The sequence below is a fragment of the Ovis canadensis genome, chromosome 2, assembly GCF_042477335.2.
Source record: "Ovis canadensis isolate MfBH-ARS-UI-01 breed Bighorn chromosome 2, ARS-UI_OviCan_v2, whole genome shotgun sequence".
NCBI classification, from domain to species: Eukaryota; Metazoa; Chordata; class Mammalia; order Artiodactyla; family Bovidae; genus Ovis; species Ovis canadensis.
Genome location: NC_091246.1, coordinates 143,405,994 through 143,425,021, shown reverse-complemented (window position 1 = coordinate 143,425,021; position 19,028 = coordinate 143,405,994). Strand labels below are relative to the sequence as shown.

The 19,028-nt window shown below is 36.1% G+C and overlaps 1 protein-coding gene across 4 annotated transcripts in view; it reads left to right on the top strand.

Annotated features, from left to right (window-relative positions):
- Positions 1-1,640: 1,640 nt before the first annotated feature.
- The window catches only part of DYNC1I2 (dynein cytoplasmic 1 intermediate chain 2), a 54,751-nt gene continuing 37,363 nt past the window's right edge, over positions 1,641-19,028 (top strand). The window contains exons 1-4 of one of the 4 annotated variants that reach the window (XM_069577222.1): positions 1,641-1,863; positions 3,302-3,418; positions 5,586-5,703; positions 16,564-16,654. In XM_069577222.1, coding sequence (XP_069433323.1) covers positions 3,311-3,418; positions 5,586-5,703; positions 16,564-16,654 — 317 coding nt within the window. In that variant the 5' untranslated portion in view covers positions 1,641-1,863; positions 3,302-3,310. Of the gene's footprint in view, positions 2,102-3,301; positions 3,419-5,585; positions 5,704-16,563; positions 16,655-19,028 lie in introns of all 4 variants that reach the window. The other 3 variants (XM_069577225.1, XM_069577221.1, XM_069577223.1) reach the window with 3 other exon arrangements.

The following is a 19,028-nucleotide window of genomic DNA, read 5'->3' as shown; positions in this document are numbered from 1 at the left end:
TGGGTTGCCATTTCCTTCTCCAGTGCATGAAAGTGAAAAGTGAAAGTGAAGTTGCTCAGTTGTGTCCGACCCTCAGCGACCCCGTGGACTGCAGCCTTTCCGGCTTCTCCGTCCATAGGATTTTCCAGGCAAGAGTACTGGAGTGCGGTGCCATTGGCTTCTCCGAAAAATGGCAGTAGTACTCCCTAAAGCAGTATACAGATTCAACACAATCCATCTCCAAAATCCATTCGGCCTTTTTTTTTTGCAGGAATAAAGATAACCATCCTAAAATTCATATGGAACTTCAAGGGTCTCCAAATAGCTAAAACAATCTCAAAAAAGAACAGTGTTGGAGGTCTCACACTTTCTGACTGCAAAATATACTACCAAGCTACAGTAACAGAATACTTCCACGATTCCAGAAGTTTCCTTTTGACTCCCTGACAGTTACTCTCTCTAGCCCAACTCAGGCAACCCCTGGCTTGCTTTTTGTCATTGTTTAGGATTCTGCTTTGTCTAGGGTTTCACAAATATGAGATCAGTACATAGCCATTTATGTCTGGCTTCTTTCACTTAGCATAATGTTTTCAAGATTCATTCATGCCATTACGTATATGAGTAGTTCATTCCTCTTGGTTGCTGAATAGTATTCCACAGTATGAATGTATTACAATTTTATCCATTCATCAGTTAATGGAAATTTTTGTTATTTCCAGGATTTATTTTTTTGTTTGTTTTTTTACAGTTACATTCAGCTGTATCAAATTGTGGATTTCTTTTCATTTATCCTGTTTGCAACTAACCAGAATTCTTGAATCTGTGAATTGGTGATTTTCACTAGTTATGGGAAACTGTATTTTCATCTGAAATTGCCTCTACTCTACTCTCTCTCTCCTTCTCATCTAAAATTTCATGAGATGTTTGTTAGACCTACTCCTCCTATCCTCCACGTTTCTAAATCTTTCTTACCTTTTTTTTTTTTCTCTCCATATTGCATCCTAGATAGTTCCTTCAGGTACTACCTTCTAGTACACAAATTTTCTCTTCTTGACTTGTTCCTATATTTCTAGGTCCCTGGCTGGAAAAGAGTACATCATATTCTTATCGATTCATTGATTGCAACAGTAATCATTTTATTTGGACTCAAATAGACATTCCATGTGTACATGAAGAAATTAAAGAGGAAATATAGCAATCAGAGGTTTTATTGTTAATTTTCATAACTGCAATAATCCAGCTAATCAAGTTTACAACCATGAATGCTTGTGAAAACTGAGTAAAGATTTACAAATCTTTTTATAATTGAAGACAATTTCTCACATTTTTTGACAGTAAGGTTACACTACATTTTCAAATTTTAGATTTTGTATTATAGATTTTGCTTAAACCTCTATAAGGTGTTTTTTTCTAATACTGGTATAAATGTTTTAGAAATGTTCACCAAATGTGCAGTGTAATACATAGGTTCACCACTTTTTAAAATTAGGCCAATGTGGAATCAAATATCTTAAGATATAACACATACAACATTGTGAGCACTGACCAACCAAGGAGACTACATTAAAGAGAACAGCTGGAAGCTTGTCTCTGGAATCTTGAAGGCAGGCCTCAAAGCGAACGCGAAAGACTAGGAAACACTACGCATCCCAGCATGCTTTGCGACTACCGTTGACTACAACCCCCAGAGTGCATTGCTCGCCGAATGCCGATTTCCCTCACAGCTGGGGCTTGTAGTTCTCTTTGGAGCCAATCCGGCGAGGGTGGCGTTTTCTTAGCCGGCCCCAGGCTATTAGGCTAAGTCTTCCAGTTTCTGCAAAGGGGAAACGCTTCGGGTCCTTGGGTGGAGTCTTTGTCTCATCTCTTGGCTACTGCTTTACCCAGGTAAGTGGTAGAGAGGCTGCTCCTCCCCGCAGCTGCCTTGCTTTCTGGGAGCGCCTTGGCTGGGGCGAAGCCGTTTGTCTCTAAGCTCTCGCCGTAGCAGCCGCCGCCCATCCCTCTTTGTGTGCTGGGGGAAGCCGCGGAGCTAGTGGCGGCGGCTGTTGCTGTTGCGGGAGAAGGAGAGGGACGTTACCGGGAAGTTGCTGGCAGGCGGACTCTTCCCCATCCCGCCACCGAACAGGTGGGTGGACTGCCCTTCCGTCTCCTTCTGTCTGCTGTGTCTCGCGTCGCGCCCCTAAGGGCGGCTTGGCCTGCGGACAGTGCCGCCCAGCCCAGCCCGGCCCGGCCCTGGGAAGGAGAGGCGGGGTGAGTCAGGAAGGCCGGGGCCTCGACGAACCCACTCCCTTCTCTCTGGACCCTTCGGAGGGGCCCCGAGAGGCCTTGAGGCTCGTTCGAGGCCACCTCCCCAAGACGCCGCGCCCTCTTGGTCCATACCCAGGGGAGAAGTGACTCCTTCACGCCTTGCTCACCCGGTGTGTGTTAGAAAGTACGCAGACGCGGAGATTGTAGCACAAAATTCCTGAGACTTTCTCTTTCTTGGAGTTTTAAGAAAGTGAATGAATGTGTCAGGCCTGGAGGCTCCGGCCTCTCGCAGGTTGAGCGGTTCTGTCAGCTGTATGCAATTATTCAATCAGACTTTGTTGCTGGGCTTTGACTCAGTGTGTTAGAGTCGTTCAGTCATGTCCGACTCTTTGCGACCCCAGCATACTTAAAGTGTGTGTGTGTGTGTGTTGTATAGCCCGCCAGGCTTCTCTGCCCTTGGGATTCTCCAGGCAAAAAACTGGAGTGGGTTGCCATTTCCTTTTCCAAAGGGATAGAATCCTGGTCTCCTGTATTGCAGGCAGATTTGTTACCGCCTGAGCCACCAGGGAAGCTCTACCTTTAAGTACAGTTGATAGTTATTGATGGTATATTTGTGTTTTGCTTCTCCATAGTATTACTATTGCATGGTAGTTTTAGAATTTGTAGGAATTTTCTGTCTGACTGCCGGTTTTATCAGATTTCTAGGAGTGAATGCAAAAATCTGGTAGCAGATTTGCTGTGTCTTAGAGCTTGGCTTTTAATGGCAATCCATGTCCTCTGTTTTAAGAGCCAGAGACATTGTGTTAAATTTGAGCATGTGAACATTAAAGAGTTTACTGAGTGCTAATTACTGTGCTCAACTGTGAATATTTCCTGTATACATCTGTTTATAATGATTTTCAGGTCTTAGTAGTAGATGTGCTTCTTTTATTTTAAAAGTAGAGTGTACATGTTCTCGTTTGATGACCTTGAACTACATGGCCTTTCAAGACAGTTCTCTTCTTGAAAGACAGAGTTTTGAAAGAGTGCTCCTTTTACCAATTTACTGATGATTGTAAATGATTGTATGCTTCTTAAGGTTGCAAACATGTCTGACAAAAGTGAATTAAAGGCAGAGTTGGAACGTAAGAAGCAGCGGTTGGCTCAAATCAGAGAGGAAAAGAAGAGAAAAGAAGAAGAAAGAAAGAAAAAGGAAGTATGTTTGATTTTTTTTAAAGATAATATAAAATAATTGGATTTTAAGTGCTTATACCTTTAATACTTTCAGAATAGTTAAAATTCCAGCAGTTGTGACTGCACATATAGCACTCTAGGTGAAAAGCTCAATATACATATTTAGTCTTCGAGGAATATGTTTACTGTATAAAGGGGCATCTGCCTTGTAATTACTGATAAAACATGATATACATTATAACTTAGTTTGGACTTTGAGCTTATCTGAATATTTTACCAGTCAGAACTGCTAGTTGTCAGAAAAAATAATGGCAAAGAGAAATATAGACTAGATTATTAATTGATTAAGGGATTACTTAATTGATTGTCTCTCCTTTGTCATGAGTTGGTCATGGAAATATTTTTACCAGGTAGTGGGTTTGATACTATCATGAGGGTGGGCTAGATACTTAGATCTGACTTTTGGCATCACCATTTTATTATGTATGGCAAACATGCATTGACCCTGAGCTAGAGATAATTTTGCTTGTTCCTGTCTTGAAATGTACATTTGTCCCTATGAAACCTGTGTAGACATATTTGTATATTTTTATCTTCAGTGTTTTAAATGGCCAGTGTTTAGATAGTTTGTTTCTAATGTGACATTAGTATGAAGTTTTTCTATGTGATAGCCTGAATCAGGGGCCCCCAGCCTCCAGGATCTAATGTCTGGTGATCTGAGGTGGAACTGATGTAATAATAATAGAAATAAAGTGCACAATGAATGTAATGCGCTTGAATCATCCTGAAACCATTCTCCACCCCCTGTCCATGGAAAAATTGTCTTCCACAAAACTTGTCCCTGGTGCCAAAAAGGTTGGGGACCACTGGCCTTAATAATAGCCAAGACTTCTTGGAATCTCTTAAGGGAAAAGAAAAACCAAAGGTACAATTTATATGCAGCATTGCTGTAATGCTGTAAAGGCCTACAATTGAAGAATTTTCTAGTTTATTCTGAACCTTTTTGTGATCCATTACTGAAAGAGTGTTGGACCTTTAGGTTAGCTATTTGATTAAAAACTAAGTGATAGAAGCATGAGTAAGACGGGCAGAACCATTCCAAACTAGTACTTGTAGTCACAAACCCTTCAGAACTGAGGGCAAATTTGGTATTTGTTTTCTAAGCATGGCCATAAGTGGCCGTACAGAATATCTATTACATGATTTAAATCTAATTTAAAGTTTATCAAACATTACAAGAGACATTAAATCAGTGCTATTAAACAGTAAGTCTAATTGTTATATATCGATACAGTGTTTACTTGATAATATAGTCTCTGGCTATTTTAATGAAATTTTCTGATGACTCTTTTAAGTTAAAATGGTATGGTAGAATATTATGACTAAAGTTCACTGCTGATAATTGTATGAGTAATGGTTGTCTTAGCTGAAATAGACTTTTGAGGTGTATACATAAGACTTTTCCCTTTAAGGCTTAAATTTCCCTTGAGATGTTGAGAGTATTGATCTGAGAATATAGAGGGTTATAACTGGAAGATTTTGCTAAAACTATAAATGGCTAAAATAAAAGTTGGTAAAAATTTCAGTAATGAAAAATGTTTTGTGCTATGCAAGAGTAAATTTTAATTTTACCAAACCACGAAAATAAGACCAATAGTTGATAAAAAATAAAAACAAAACCTTTCTCCAGATGAATTTTTGACAAACATCCTCTACATAAAGTTGCATAAATACGATGAAGACTACATATAGAAGTCTGAGGCACTTGTACTTTTTCAACAAATCAAATTGTTCATTTACTTAAAATTTGTTATGTCTTAAATGATAGTCTGTATTTTTTTTTCATAGCATTGTGATATTTATGTATTTGTGAGATTTCCACAATTCTTGACCATGGATAGCAATTTCATATTATAAATTAAATAGAAATTGTACTTTTTGAACATACCTGTTGAGTGTTTTTGTGAGAACTTCTTGATTACATATAAAAATGAATCAATACATATTATTTAGAGATTTTTACTAAAACTCTCAGAATGATTTTCATTTAGTGACTATAATGTGTATTCAAAACTAAGCCCACCTCCAAATGTATACAGTGTTAGCATGTTATTTAAAACATACGTATTCTTGCAAATAGAAATGTTTCATACCATATGTAAATTTAAGTTTTAACTTAAAAAATTTAGACTGATCAGAAGAAGGAAGCAGTTGCTCCTGTGCAAGAAGAATCAGATCTTGAAAAAAAAAGAAGAGAAGCTGAAGCATTGCTTCAAAGCATGGGTCTAACTGCAGAATCCCCCATTGGTAAGGATAAGATTATACCTGTTAATAAAAGAGAGGCATAGATCTTATCTTACTCAGCTCAGATATACATGAGATGAGTGAGTTGATTTAATGTATTTTGTATATCTTTCTTATTTGTGCCTCGTAAAAAGCATTAATCTTACAATTTGTGTGGAATTAACTTTTTTCAGACGTGTTAATACATAGTTATTTTGTTTGTTCAGAAGAGCTGCAAGACTATATTTATTAACATAAACCAATTGACTTTTCTTGTTAAATCAGTAACTTATTTCGACAGACATTTGAACTAGTTTTCTGTGCCATACTGTGTTAAGCTCAAAGATGAATGTGATTCCTGATCTTCTTAACTCTATACAATCCTTTCTATACGTTAAGGAGAGGTATAGTGAATCAAAGTTCTAAAAGTGTACTGATGTTCAAAGGTATAGGAGTGGAAGGAGAAGCCTATAACCTTCTGCTGTCAGTGCCAATAAGGGAAATAATATTGGTAGCTGATTTTGGCAGCAGTTGGACTTAATCTTGTTCTTTTTCTGGACTCTTCATTTTTATAACAGTACTAGACCAAAAAGCTGAAATAGTAAAAGTACTGAGGACAGTCTTGTTACATACAGACATTAAATGCTTGCTTAAAGTAATTCTGAACTGGGTGCTGTTACATTGTATTTTAGTTTGATGTGGCTTTTGTCATTTAGAGACCTAAAATTTCAGGGTTAGTTTGTGAGCTAATTCCATCTAGTCCAGAGGACAAATAACAAGGGAGTACCTGCTGTTTGCCTAGTTGTGAATGGTAACATAACAGTCTTTAATTATTATACCTGTCTTATTAGAATTACTATTTCTAAAAAATTTTAAGGTGAAAAAAGCTGGTTACTTTCATGGTTTGGCTTCATTGTTATTTCTTTCAGCTTACTGTGCTGTGCTTAGTCACTCAGTGGTATCCAACTCTTTGCGACTTCATAGACTGTAACCCATCAGGCTCCTCTATCCATGGGGATTTTCCAGGCAAGAATCCTGGAGTGGGTTGCTGTGCCTTCCTCCAGGGAAGTCTTCCCAACCCAGGGATCAAACCCAGGGCTCAAAAGCGCTCTCACATTGCAAGCGGATTCTTTATCATCTGAGCCACCAGGGAAGCCCAAGAATACTGGAGTGGATAGCGTATCCGTTTTCCAAGGGATCTTCCTAACCTAGGAATCAAACTGGGGTCTCCTGTATTGCAGGCAGTTTCTTTACCAGCTGAGCTACCAGGGAAGCCCTTTCAGCTTATTTGTCTTTTTCTTATTGATAAAATTTGAAGGTTGATAATTTTTATGTCTTTTGTTTAATAAACTTATGTTGCATATTGCAATTTTTAAAGTAAATGAATCAAAACACTTTTATCTTGTTAAAAAAATAATACCCTAGAACCTAAACCAAGTTGCTTGTTTGCTGTATAGGCTTTAAGTGATCATTTTTTTCTGAGCCTTTGGCTTTGGTTTTCTCCCGTAGGATTTTTTTTTTCTTTTCTATTCTCTTTAAGACTTTAGTTTCACTAAATTCACTTGCTCATATTTCTCAATTTATGGCCCGCCTCCATCATCTATTCTTGAATGTTCTTCAGTTGTGTGTGTGTTTCTCCTTTGTTACCCATCTCCAATTCCATTCTCCTTCACAGTCTTGCATTAAGTACTGATTCTTGGGTTTTTAACATACATCCTTTTGATTAGTCTGGCATGTGTAATTTTTCAAGTTTTTATATATCTGTGTGTGGATATGATTTGTGTGCATAAGTGGTATTGTGCTCTGTGTTTCACTTTGTTTTTTCCTTTTTTTCAAAGCAGGTTTGTATTTGAGATTTACCCATGTTCTTACATATACATCTAGTTATTTATTTCTGACTGATACATAATATTCTATCATATACTATATTTTCCTTATCTGTTCCCTAGTGATTTCTTCTATCTCTTTGCTTTGCTTTCACAAGCAACACTGCAAAGAATATATTCTTTTCCCTTGAAAGGACTGTGGAAGAGTTTCTCTGGAATATATGCTGAAGAATTGGCTTGGTATGTTATTGTAGACTTACATTTTTTAGGTTCTACTACCGCTCTGAAGAATAGCTAAGTTTATCCTTCTGCTACCAGTGTGTGAGAAAGTAACTGTTTCACTGTATCCACATCACTTGATATTATCCAACTTTCTAATTTTTGTCTACTTGATGGGTGTAAAATAGTATGTCAGAATGTTTTAATATACATTTAGCTGTTTACAGTGAGAGGGACCATTTTTTCATTTATCTACTTTTCACATTTTCTCTTCTGTGAATTGCATATTCATGTTCTTTGTCCATTTACCATTAGGGTTCTTTATTTTGCTGTAGGAGTTCCTTGTATACTTAAGAGAGGACTTCTTTGTTTTAGCCTTTTAAAAAATACCTTCTCCTAGTTTATTATCTACAGTATTAAAAAAATTTTTTAATTGAAATATAGTTGACTTAAAATGTTGTGTTAGTATCAGATTACAGCAGAGTGAATCAGTTATGCCTATACATATGGCACTCTTTTTTAGATTCTTTTCACATATAGTTCGAGTACTGAGAAGAGTTCCCTGTGCTATACAGTACTATTATGTATATGTCAGTCCAAATCTCCCAGTTTATCCCTTCTTTCTTCTCCCTGGTAACCATAAGTTTGTTTCCTACATCTGTGACTCTATTTCTGTTTTGTAAATAAGTTCATTTGTGCCATTTTTTTTTTAGATTCCATATATAAGTGACATCATATGATATGTTTTCCTGTCTGCCTTCATTCAGTATGACAGCTTTAGGTCCATGCGTTCTGCTGCAGATGTCATTGTCTTGCTTTTTCGTGGCTGAGTAATATCCCACTGTGTATATGTACCACATCTTCTTTACCCAGTCCTCTGTCAGTGGACATTTAGATTGCTTCCATCATAGTATCTTTTATTGAAACAGAATCCTCCATTTAAAAGAGTTATTCATTTGAACCCATTGGGTCTTGGTTGCGGCACCTGGGATCTTCTTTGCATCATGAGGGATCTTTGCTTGCAGCGTGTGGACTCTCTGTTTTGGTGCTTGGGCTTGGTAGTTGGCGCACACAGTCTCTCTAGTTGTGGCACACGGGCTCCAGAGCACATAGGCTCAGTAGTTGCAGCATGGGGCTCGTTGTTCTGGAACATGTGGGATCTTAGATCCCGGACCAAGGATCGAACATTTTGATATGTTTAAATCTTTTAGTAGTGGTCAGATCTATTATAGACAACCCCTCCCCCCCTTTTTTGATCTTCTTTTGAAAGATATCCTTTCCTATTTTGAGAATACAAATATATTCTACATTTTCTTTATTATTTTAGTCTTCACCTTTAGATACTTAAGTCACTTTTTTTTTAATACAGTAGAAGGTAGGGATCCAACCTAATTTTTCTCCATTTAGTTATGTTATTTAGGGTTTTTCTATGTATGCTTATAAATGAAATTTGCCTGTAATTTTCTTTGCTGTTCATGTTCCGTGGCCACCATGGTTATGGTTTTAAAATAAATTGGATAGCTTTCTCTTTTGCTGTTTTGTGGAGCAGTTGTAAAAGATAGATATCGTCTGTTCCTTAAACACTTGGTAGAACTCAACTATAAAACTATCTGAGATTATGCTTTTTGTCCCCAGAGGATAGTGGAGAGCAGGAGTTATTCACCATTTCAGTTTTTCTAATGGTTATAGTCTATTCAAGTTTTTTGTTCTTATATCAGTTTGATTTTTTAAAAAATAATAATAAAGGTTTATTATCACTCATAGTTGCTGCCAGTCAGGAATTTGGTAGTGGCTTGGCTTGGTGGTTCTGGCTCAGGGTCTCTCATGAGGTTGAAGTCAAGATCAGTCAGAGCTGCAGTCATCTGAAGGCTTGATTAGGGCCTGAGCATTTGCTTTACCAGCCATATGATTTGCTCACTCACATGACTAGCAGGTTGGCTTTGGTTGTTAGTGAGTGGCTTGAGTTCTCATCTATGTGGGCCATTCCATAAAACTACCTGCTTGAGTATCCTTCCAGCATGTCACCTAGCTGCAGTGTGTCAGCAGTCCAAAGAGAAAGAGAGCTGGAAAGAAGCTATCCTTTTTATGACTTACCCTTGGAAGTCAGAGAACATGGCTTCTGCCATTTCCTGTCTATTGGAAGAGAGTCACTAAGTCCAGCCCACATTCACAAAGAATTTTGACATTCTTTAAAAGCCCCAACTATGTATGACAAACTCATGGATCTCCTCATATTTTGAAATGATCATATGCTTTTTATTGCCTTTTAATATGTTAATATAATTTATATTGTTAGATTTTCAAATGTATAAGCATGCTTACATTTTGGAATAAATCCATCTTAGTTATGAGAAAATATTTTTCTTACATAACACTAATATTTAGGAATTCATCTATAACTCAGAGTCAGGCCTATAGTTTTTTTCCTTCTACTGTATTTCGTCTGGTTTTATTATAATGATTATAGTAATCTCATTAAGTGAGTTGTGTAGTTTTCCACCTTCTGTTCTCTCACAGTACCTAAGATCTTTCCAGTATTTATTTGAAATTAGGCCTGGAGAATAAAGGATACAGGTGAAAGCATTGGCTGTCAAACTTTCTTGCTAGTAACAATAAAAATAGTTTCTCTATCATAACCTGGATGGATACTTGTTTTTCTTTTCACTACAAATGTATTAAATATTTTTAAATCATAGAAGTATGAAAACACCACTAGAATGTTCAAAAGGATTTATTAAAAACATCAGTCTGGTTTTAGCTAAAATGGACTTTTTCCCCTTGGAAAAAAAGATTCTACTGAGAAGAATTAGTTTTTTTAAAGAGATACAGCTAATAAGACTGCTCTTAGCTTCTCTTTGCTGATAGATTCTTATTTATTTGATCATTTGATTGTTTTTTTGTCAGAGGTCCTTGGGAGCAGTGATAGCATGTTAATTTTTTATCCCCGGTGTCCACTGCAGACTGGATGCTTCAATGATTGTTCAATTATTATAAGGTCATATGTCTTTCCACCTAGTAAGACTAATAAGAGCCATCTGCTTTAAAAACAGTAACAACAAAATCTTGTTTAAATTTAAGCAAAATGCATAGTGGAAATTGAAATTTGAATATTTCACAAAAGAAATATGGCTTGATTATTTTTTTAATGAAATTTAAGTGGCCATTCTTAAGAAAGTTAATTTTAGGCACAATTTTCAAGGCATATTTTATCAAATGTGGAGTTAATAAACACTGATCTCCCGCACCCCCCCAAAAAGTGAATCTTTTTGAATGTGTAACTACTGTTTTAACCATCTTACAAAGAGATGAAAACAGATTTTGTCAGTTGTTCTGTAGCCTGAATCTGTATCAGTAGGGCATAGTATATTGATTTTATATACTGTGATAATCAGTTTTTTATTAGGAATAAATGAAGTTTGGTAGTCAAAATAAGTATAGCTTCATTTATCTCCCTCTCTTGTAACTTCCAATATTTTAAATCGGATTTTTCCAGTTTTATTGAGAAATAATTGACAGATACATCACTCCACAAGTTTAAGGTGTACATCATGATGGTTTGATTTATGTGTATGTACACACACACACACACAGTGAAAGGATTACTACAGTAGGTATGGTTAAAATCTATCATCTCCTATAGATAAAAGAAAAAGAAAAAAATTTCTCCTAGTGATGAGAAGTTTTAGGATTTACTTTCTTAAAGTTTCCTATGTATCATACAGCAGTGTTATGTATGTGTTAACTCTAGTCATCAGGTACAACATTCCCTAGCACTTATTTATCTAATAACTAGTAATTCTGATTTTTAGGTAGAATAATTTCTGTTATCAAGTCATTTTTTTCAGGTTTAGCTTAATTTTAACAATTCCTTATGGTATTTTAATGCTATAAAATTTTATTAATTTCTTTTAGAAAATTTACCTGTACTCTGAAACATTAAAGAGAATAAAGGAAACATTTAGGGGAGATTAGAGGAGGGATTTAATGCTATCAGAAGAAGGGATCATAGGAAAGGAAGAAATTGCTATTTCAGAAAATTAAAGTTTAAAGCATCATCTTTCAAGACAAAAAAGATAAAGTATGAAAACTTAACAGTTATTTAAATGTTAATATTCCAGTCTAGAAACACTTATAGCCACAAGAGGGCATTACTGTGTAACTTAGCCTTTGAGTGCCAAGTATCATAGATGAGCTATGTTTGGTTATCTCAGAAGCTCATTCCTCCCATTTGTGGTCTGCCAACACTCCCTACAATTACTTTCTTTGGCTGTCCACCTTTTCTGGGTTCTTCCTGGCAAGAGCTCCTTCTTGCTAGAGACTTCCTTTGAAAATAATTGGGCTGTGCACCATCCTTGTTCATGTCTGTGACTTCTGTATAGTTCTCAGTGGTTGACTCAAAGTTGACTCTGGTTTCTAAATCTAGGTGCATACCCAGGTCCTTTGTGGTTTTATTTATTTATTTTTTTCCTTTGTGGTTTTAAAATTTCTAGTTGTTTTCTTCATAGACCAGTTGGCAGCAGTATTAATTTTATGTCCTGGGAAGGAAGGCCAAGCTCTAGGCTAGTAGGAAAGGCCTTCTTAGTTCTTGGTTAGCTTTTTGTCGTAAAGAATCAGTGTCCCAGCCTTCCAGTATTACTTGCATGATCGGTGTGGTTAATGGGGGTAGATTTGTCTTTCAGTTTACTTCACATTTCTTCCTTGGTTTTTGAAGAAAGGGTTAGATCTCTCTGCTCTAAACTTCTAAGAAACTTAAATTCATTCATCTGATTCTTATATGTTAATATTAAATCTTTTATTTTGTGCCATTTTTAAAGCCTTATTTTAGACTATATACAGAACTGTACGGTGAAGGTAATCTGATTGAATCACTGTTCTAATCATGCAAATAATATTTCAGGTATTTGGCAAAGGCTAATTAATAAAGCTTATGTTATTTCTAAAGCTGATTGTACTGTTAAACCATTTTTTAAAATGAATTCTAGAATTAAGTCTTTGCTGAAATTTGAGTGGCTATGAGCTATTTAGTTGGTTTTTTTTTTTTAAGCCTTCCTGAGTGCACACGTTTATTCATTTTTGGGTGTTTATTGGAGGCTGGGAGTATAGTGACATTGCCTTATTGCGCAGATACTATATTCTTTGACATTACTAGACTAATTGGGTTAAAATAGGGTAGTCACCAAATAATGCTTCCTTTCCCTTTTTTCCTGTTTACATTCTTCCTTTTTCAATGATAGTCATCTTCTTTTTCTAGATTTGTCCCTTCTGTGGTATAGATTGATGCAAGATAAGTTTGGTGGGCCAGATAAAACTGAGTCCTTAATGAGTGTCTTTATCAATTGATGTGAAAACTGTCTTTTGGTTGAAGGAATAGTTCTGGGAAAGAGATTTTTGTCTGGTTACAAACTTGAAATTGTGATTTATTTTGCTTCTGGCTGAAGATCTGTGATAATTTGATTGCATCACCCCTGTGATTTATTTTTTATTTCTGAAACTTTTGTTTGAGAATTGCCTAGTTTAATGTGTTTACTTACGTATGTAAAATTACTGTTTAACCTGTTTTCATAAAACATTTGAGGTAGCATTTTTTTAACACAGTGTCTTAAACTTTAACACTAGTGTCTTAACTAGTTAAGATACTGGCGAGGAACTTATTGATTAGAGTTAAAGTCACCAGAAAGGGGAAAAAACATTAACTGGAAAAGAATTTTATAATGTATCACAATTCAGTTCAGTTCAGTGGCTCAGTCATGTCCTACTCTTTGCGACCCCATGAATCGCAGCACGCCAGGCCTCCCTGTCCATCACCATCTCCCAGAGTTCACTCAAACTCACGTCCGTTGAGTCGGTGATACCATCCAGCCATCTCATCCTCGGTCGTCCCCTTCTCCTCCTGCCCCCAATCCCTCCCAGCATCAGAGTCTTTTCCAGTGAGTCAGCTCTTCGCATGAGGTGGCCAAAGTACTGGCGTTTCAGCTTTAGCATCATTCCTTCCAAAGAACACCCACGACTGATCTCCTTTAGAATAGACTGGTTGGATCTCCTTGCAGTCCAAGGGACTCTCAAGAATCTTCTCCAGTACCACAGTTCAAAAGCATCAATTCTTCGGTGCTCAGCTTTCTTCACAGTCCAACTCTTGCATCCATACATGACCACTGGAAAAACCATAGCCTTGACTAGACAGACCTTTGTTGGCAAGGTAGTGTCTCTGCTTTTCAATATGGTATCTAGGTTGGTCATAACTTTTCTTCCAAGGAGTAAGCGTCTTTTAATTTCATATCACTATTTTTCCTCAAATCTTTCTTTTATATATACTTAGAAAAATTATTTTCCTAAGCCTAAAGTTGAGTATGTAATTTAAAAAGCTAAAAATTTCTTCTTTGGAAATCTTTAATATGAAAACATTGTAGTACCTCACTATAACTCAATACACATATTTGTGCTTATGCTTACAGCACAGTAGACAAATCACTCTTGCTGCTGCTGCTAAGTCGCTTCAGTCATGTCTGACTGTGCGACCCCATAGACGGCAGCCCATCAGGCTCCCCCGTCCCTGGGATTCTCCAGGCAAGAACACTGGAGTGGGTTGCCATTTCCTTCTCCAATGCGTGAAAGTGAAGAGTGAAAGTGAAGTCGCTCAGTCGTGTCCGACTCTTAGCGACCCCATGGACTGCAGCCTACCAGGCTCCTCCATCCGTGGGATTTTCCAGGCCAAGAGTACTGGAGTAGGGTGCCATTGAGATGTTACTTTTATTACTATATCAGTTGGGACTTAAGGGGAAGCCTCACAGTGAGAGTTGGACAAAAAGATGAGGAAAAGCTTAACCTAAGAGAAGTTCAGTTCAGTCTCTCAGTCGTGTCTGACTCTTTGCGACCCCATGGACTGCAGCATGCCAGGCTTTCCTGTCCATCACAAACTCCCTGAGTTTGCTCAAACTCATGTCCATTGAGTTGATGCCATCCAACCGTCTCATCCTCTGTTGACCCTTCTCTTCCTGCCTTCAATCTTGCCCAGCATCAGGGTCTTTTCCAATGAGTCAGTTCTTTATATCAGGTGGCCAGAGTATTGGAGCTTCAGCTTCAGCATCAGTCCTTCCAATGAATATTCAGGATTGATTTTCTTTAGGATTGACTGGTTTGATCCCCTTGCAGTCCAAGGGACTCTCAAGAGTATTCTCCAACACCACAGTTCAAAAGCATCAATTCTTCGATGCTCAGCTTTCTTTATGGTCCAACTCTCACATCCATACATGACTACTGGAAAAACCATAGGTTTGACTAGATGGACCTCTTTGTTGGCAAAGTAAGAGAAGTTAGGGGACATTGAAGTTCTTGTACTTCAGATACAAGTCATGTTTGGCTACTTTGAGTTATACATGCGGCCCCTGGCACAGTACTATCCACATGTGAATTATATAAAGGCAGTCTGGTTTTAGCTTTCTTTCTGAGAGATTTTAATTGCAAAATTATAAACCTTTTATTATGTTTTTATGGTCTCTTGAAATTTGAGCAAGAATTAACCACAGTATCTCAGGAAATCAACATTCTAGCTATGGTTTTTTTCCTTCTAATCTTCCTGTGGGTTTCCAGTAGAATTTGGCATTGAAAAATAAGGTTGATCTATTCTGTACCTATGTTTAAGATATAAATCATCATACTGTTCTTGTGCATTTTGTTAGATTTGCAGACCCACTGTTTTTACAGAAGCATGTGTAAACATTTAAACATAATTTTAAGGATTCAGTGAATGTGACTATTCCAAAAACACAGACTTTTAATTAAGTGCCTATTTCTTTAGATTGGTTCCTATATAACTAGGAACTTAACCTTCTTTTCAGTAAACTATTAAAAGAAGGGCTTGCAGTTCAACATAAAATGTATTAGTCACTTGATATTGTACATTGAAAAATTATTTTAAAAAGATACTTGGGGTTGGGGGCATTTATGGTAAAATTCAACCAGAAGATGGCAGTGATGATCCTCTTATACTCCCTCAAATGGTAACCAAAAAGTTTACAAGTGTAATAGCATGAAATACTCATGTTCAACTTTTGGTATCTAATGTTAAAAGTAACAAGTTAGGGGAGAGCATTTGCTGTTTGTTTTATATACTATGAAAAATGTATATTTTTCTATAAGAAGGGATTAAGAATATTTTGGGTGTCTGTATCTTTGTCTGTACACTTCAGTTTTTTCTGAATACTGGGGTAAGGAAGTTACCATTCAGCCTTGCCTTGTTTAAGTTGCATGCATCACTTTATGTTATGCATCATGTCTAGAAGGCATGTTGTTTTATGGCCTGTTTGCATTTTTCACCCAAATTGCTGGAAACTAATGAACTTTTAAAGGAGTCATTCCTTTACTGGTAGTCATTTCTCTAAATTGGCTCTTCTTTATTTATATTTTTGGAGGGGAAAATTATATCATTTAAGACATTAATTTTTTTTTAAAGAAAAGATTGACAAAAAATAAATGATCTGGTGATCTTAAAAGCAAAAAGTTAGAAAGGGGAGAAGGAATGCTTTCCTTTGAAAATTAGTACCCACATTTGGTGTTGGCCGAGATGAAAATGCATCCTTTCATAATCTTGCCTTTTTTTTTTTAATATAAAGCCCAAATGCATTTTGCCAGAGAAATTGCATGAATTGTCAGCATGTGTTGTTAACTTTGTCTTTCTCCTCTTCTTTTACCGTTCATTTTCATTCATGTACTTTCGTTTTTTGGTTTGCCATTATTTTTTATTTTTTGTTAATTACTTCATATTAAATTACTTTTGAAACATCATAAGCTGAGCAACCTCTGCGTGTAGTAACAGCGGATACCTGTCTATTTCACTATTTAGTCCCTCCTCCTATGTCTCCATCCTCCAAATCTGTGAGCACACCAAGCGAAGCTGGGAGCCAGGACTCTGGAGATGGCGCCGTGGGATCTAGGTACAGTAATTTTTCAATATTTTAATGACAGAATGCATTTACTACCCAGTTACTGTCAGTGGTATAGAGCGACTCTAAATAGTTATGTTGAGTTAGTTGTAACATTTTGAAATCTGAATGACACAGAAATTGTTGTAAACTGGGGGGAAATTTTTTAAAAACATTATTTTACTGTCACACTTGATTAATTTAGCTACTGACTAGTTAATTGATTTATGCTGATTTTCTTATATTAAAAATAGAAGTGTTAATTCATTAAATTATTTTTTCTATTTAAGCAGCATTGTATTGGTTATTATGTGAGCGTTTTGGGTATAAATAGTGTAAAATCTCTCTTATGCTTAATTTCTATTTGGTAATTAAAATAAATAATTCGGTTAAACAGCCTAATTCTATTCTATTAAGTTATTCTAATTAGGTAGAAAATAATAATGCATAAAATATCAAGAATAAGGAATAATTGCTAAGGAAATATTGAGTGTTTACTGGCTTCAATAAAAATTTTGAAAAGGATTTGCTGGCTTGAGGGCATTATGCTAAGGGAAAGAAATCAAAGGGAAAGACAAATACTGTATGCTCTCACTTATAAGTGAAACTTAAAAAATGAAACTAGCTTATAGATACAGAGAAGAGATTGGTTCATTTTTATTTTCATTTTAAAAATTTTTGATGTTTGCCAGAGGTGGGGGAGGTAATGGGTAGGCAAAATGGGTGAAGGGGGTCAAAAGGTACAAACTTCCAGTTATAAAATAAGTCATGGAGGTATAAATGTACAGCATGGAGACTGTAGTTAACAGTTCATATATATATATATTAAAAAACACCTTATGGTGGTTTAGTCGCTAAATGATGTCTGACTCTTGTGACCCCATGGGCTGTAGGCTGCCAGGCTCCTCTGTCTATAGGATTTTCCAGGCAAGAATACTGGAGTGGGTAGCCATTTCCTTCTCCAGTAGTTAACAATAATATGTTGTATATTTGAAAGTTGCTGAGAGATTGGGTCTTAAAGAGAAAGAGAAAATCATAAGAAAAAACTTTGTAACTATGTAAAATGGATGTTAACTAGACTTATTGTGATCATTTCACCATATATACAAATATTAAATCATTATGTTATATACTTGAAACTGATATTATATGCCAGTTATACCTGAGTTAAAAAAAGTCGCTGCCAAGTTTTCCTGAACTTGCATCTTCGTTGTAAAACAGTCTCTCACATTTGTTTTATCATCCTGCATACGTGTTGGGACTTGATGTTCAAACATTCAGTAAGATTTCAACTTCTTTGCAAATACCATACTGAGAAAAGTAGTTCTCTTTGTCACACTCCCAATAATACCAAATCTTTATTTAACAACATCTTACGTTTTTATTTCTTATGGCAACTGAAATGAGACTAAACATAGCCAGTTAAAAATCTTTATTCAGAATCCTTATTTTGGGCTAGGAAGTTAAATGTCTACCTTAGGAAAACCTAAACACACCTTTTAATGAGAAGTAAGCTAAGAAGTTTTATCTTCTTTGTGCCCAGGCACCTCGATTGAAGTTGCAAACAAGTAATGAGTATCTAAAAGACAAGACAAAAAAGAAGGAAAGGGGCTAACTAATCCATAAACTCAGTCCTTTAATCAGTTTCTGAATAATCAAGTTGTCATTAACAATTAGAAGACACAAAAGGCTCACTAGTCTGAATTTGAGATGTGCTTTCCAAACCTGTTCTGTTTATAGAACTGAAACTGCAGATTTAAACAATACTCTTTTTGGACGTTAAGTGACATGGTAAAAGAATATATTATAGATTAAAGGCTGAATTTATTTAGTCTAAATTCATTTTTAAAGGCTAAATTTGTTTCATGCTTTTGTACTTCTGTATTTTTATACAAATATGTTAGTATTCCTTTCCTAGTAAAACAAAGGGCATTTTCAGAAGGGTTTTATTTTCCCCTTATAATACATTACCAAAGTGAAAGTATTTCCCAAGGTAAAAAACACAAAAATTTTTATTAAATTTCCTTACTTGATATTATATATTATTTTAATGCCTATACTGTATTGTGTTAATTCATTGTTCTTGATCTTGAACAGGAATAGAAAGGTTACTCTAATCCAGCATCAGCTAGTTTGCTTTCAAAAATACTATGTAGCATGTATGCAGATTAAAATATGACCACCTGAGTTTCACTGGAAAACCTAAAGACTATTAGACCCAATTGGAATATTGTAAATTGGTATAGGAAGTAAATAACTGTTAAGAAATATGTTTATTTTGTTAGAATGCATATTAATTGAATTACCAATTTAATGTTAAGTGCTATAGGCTGTCAAAGAAAATAATGTTCCTGGTCGTTGCCTTCCATGGAACTTGGATTTTAAT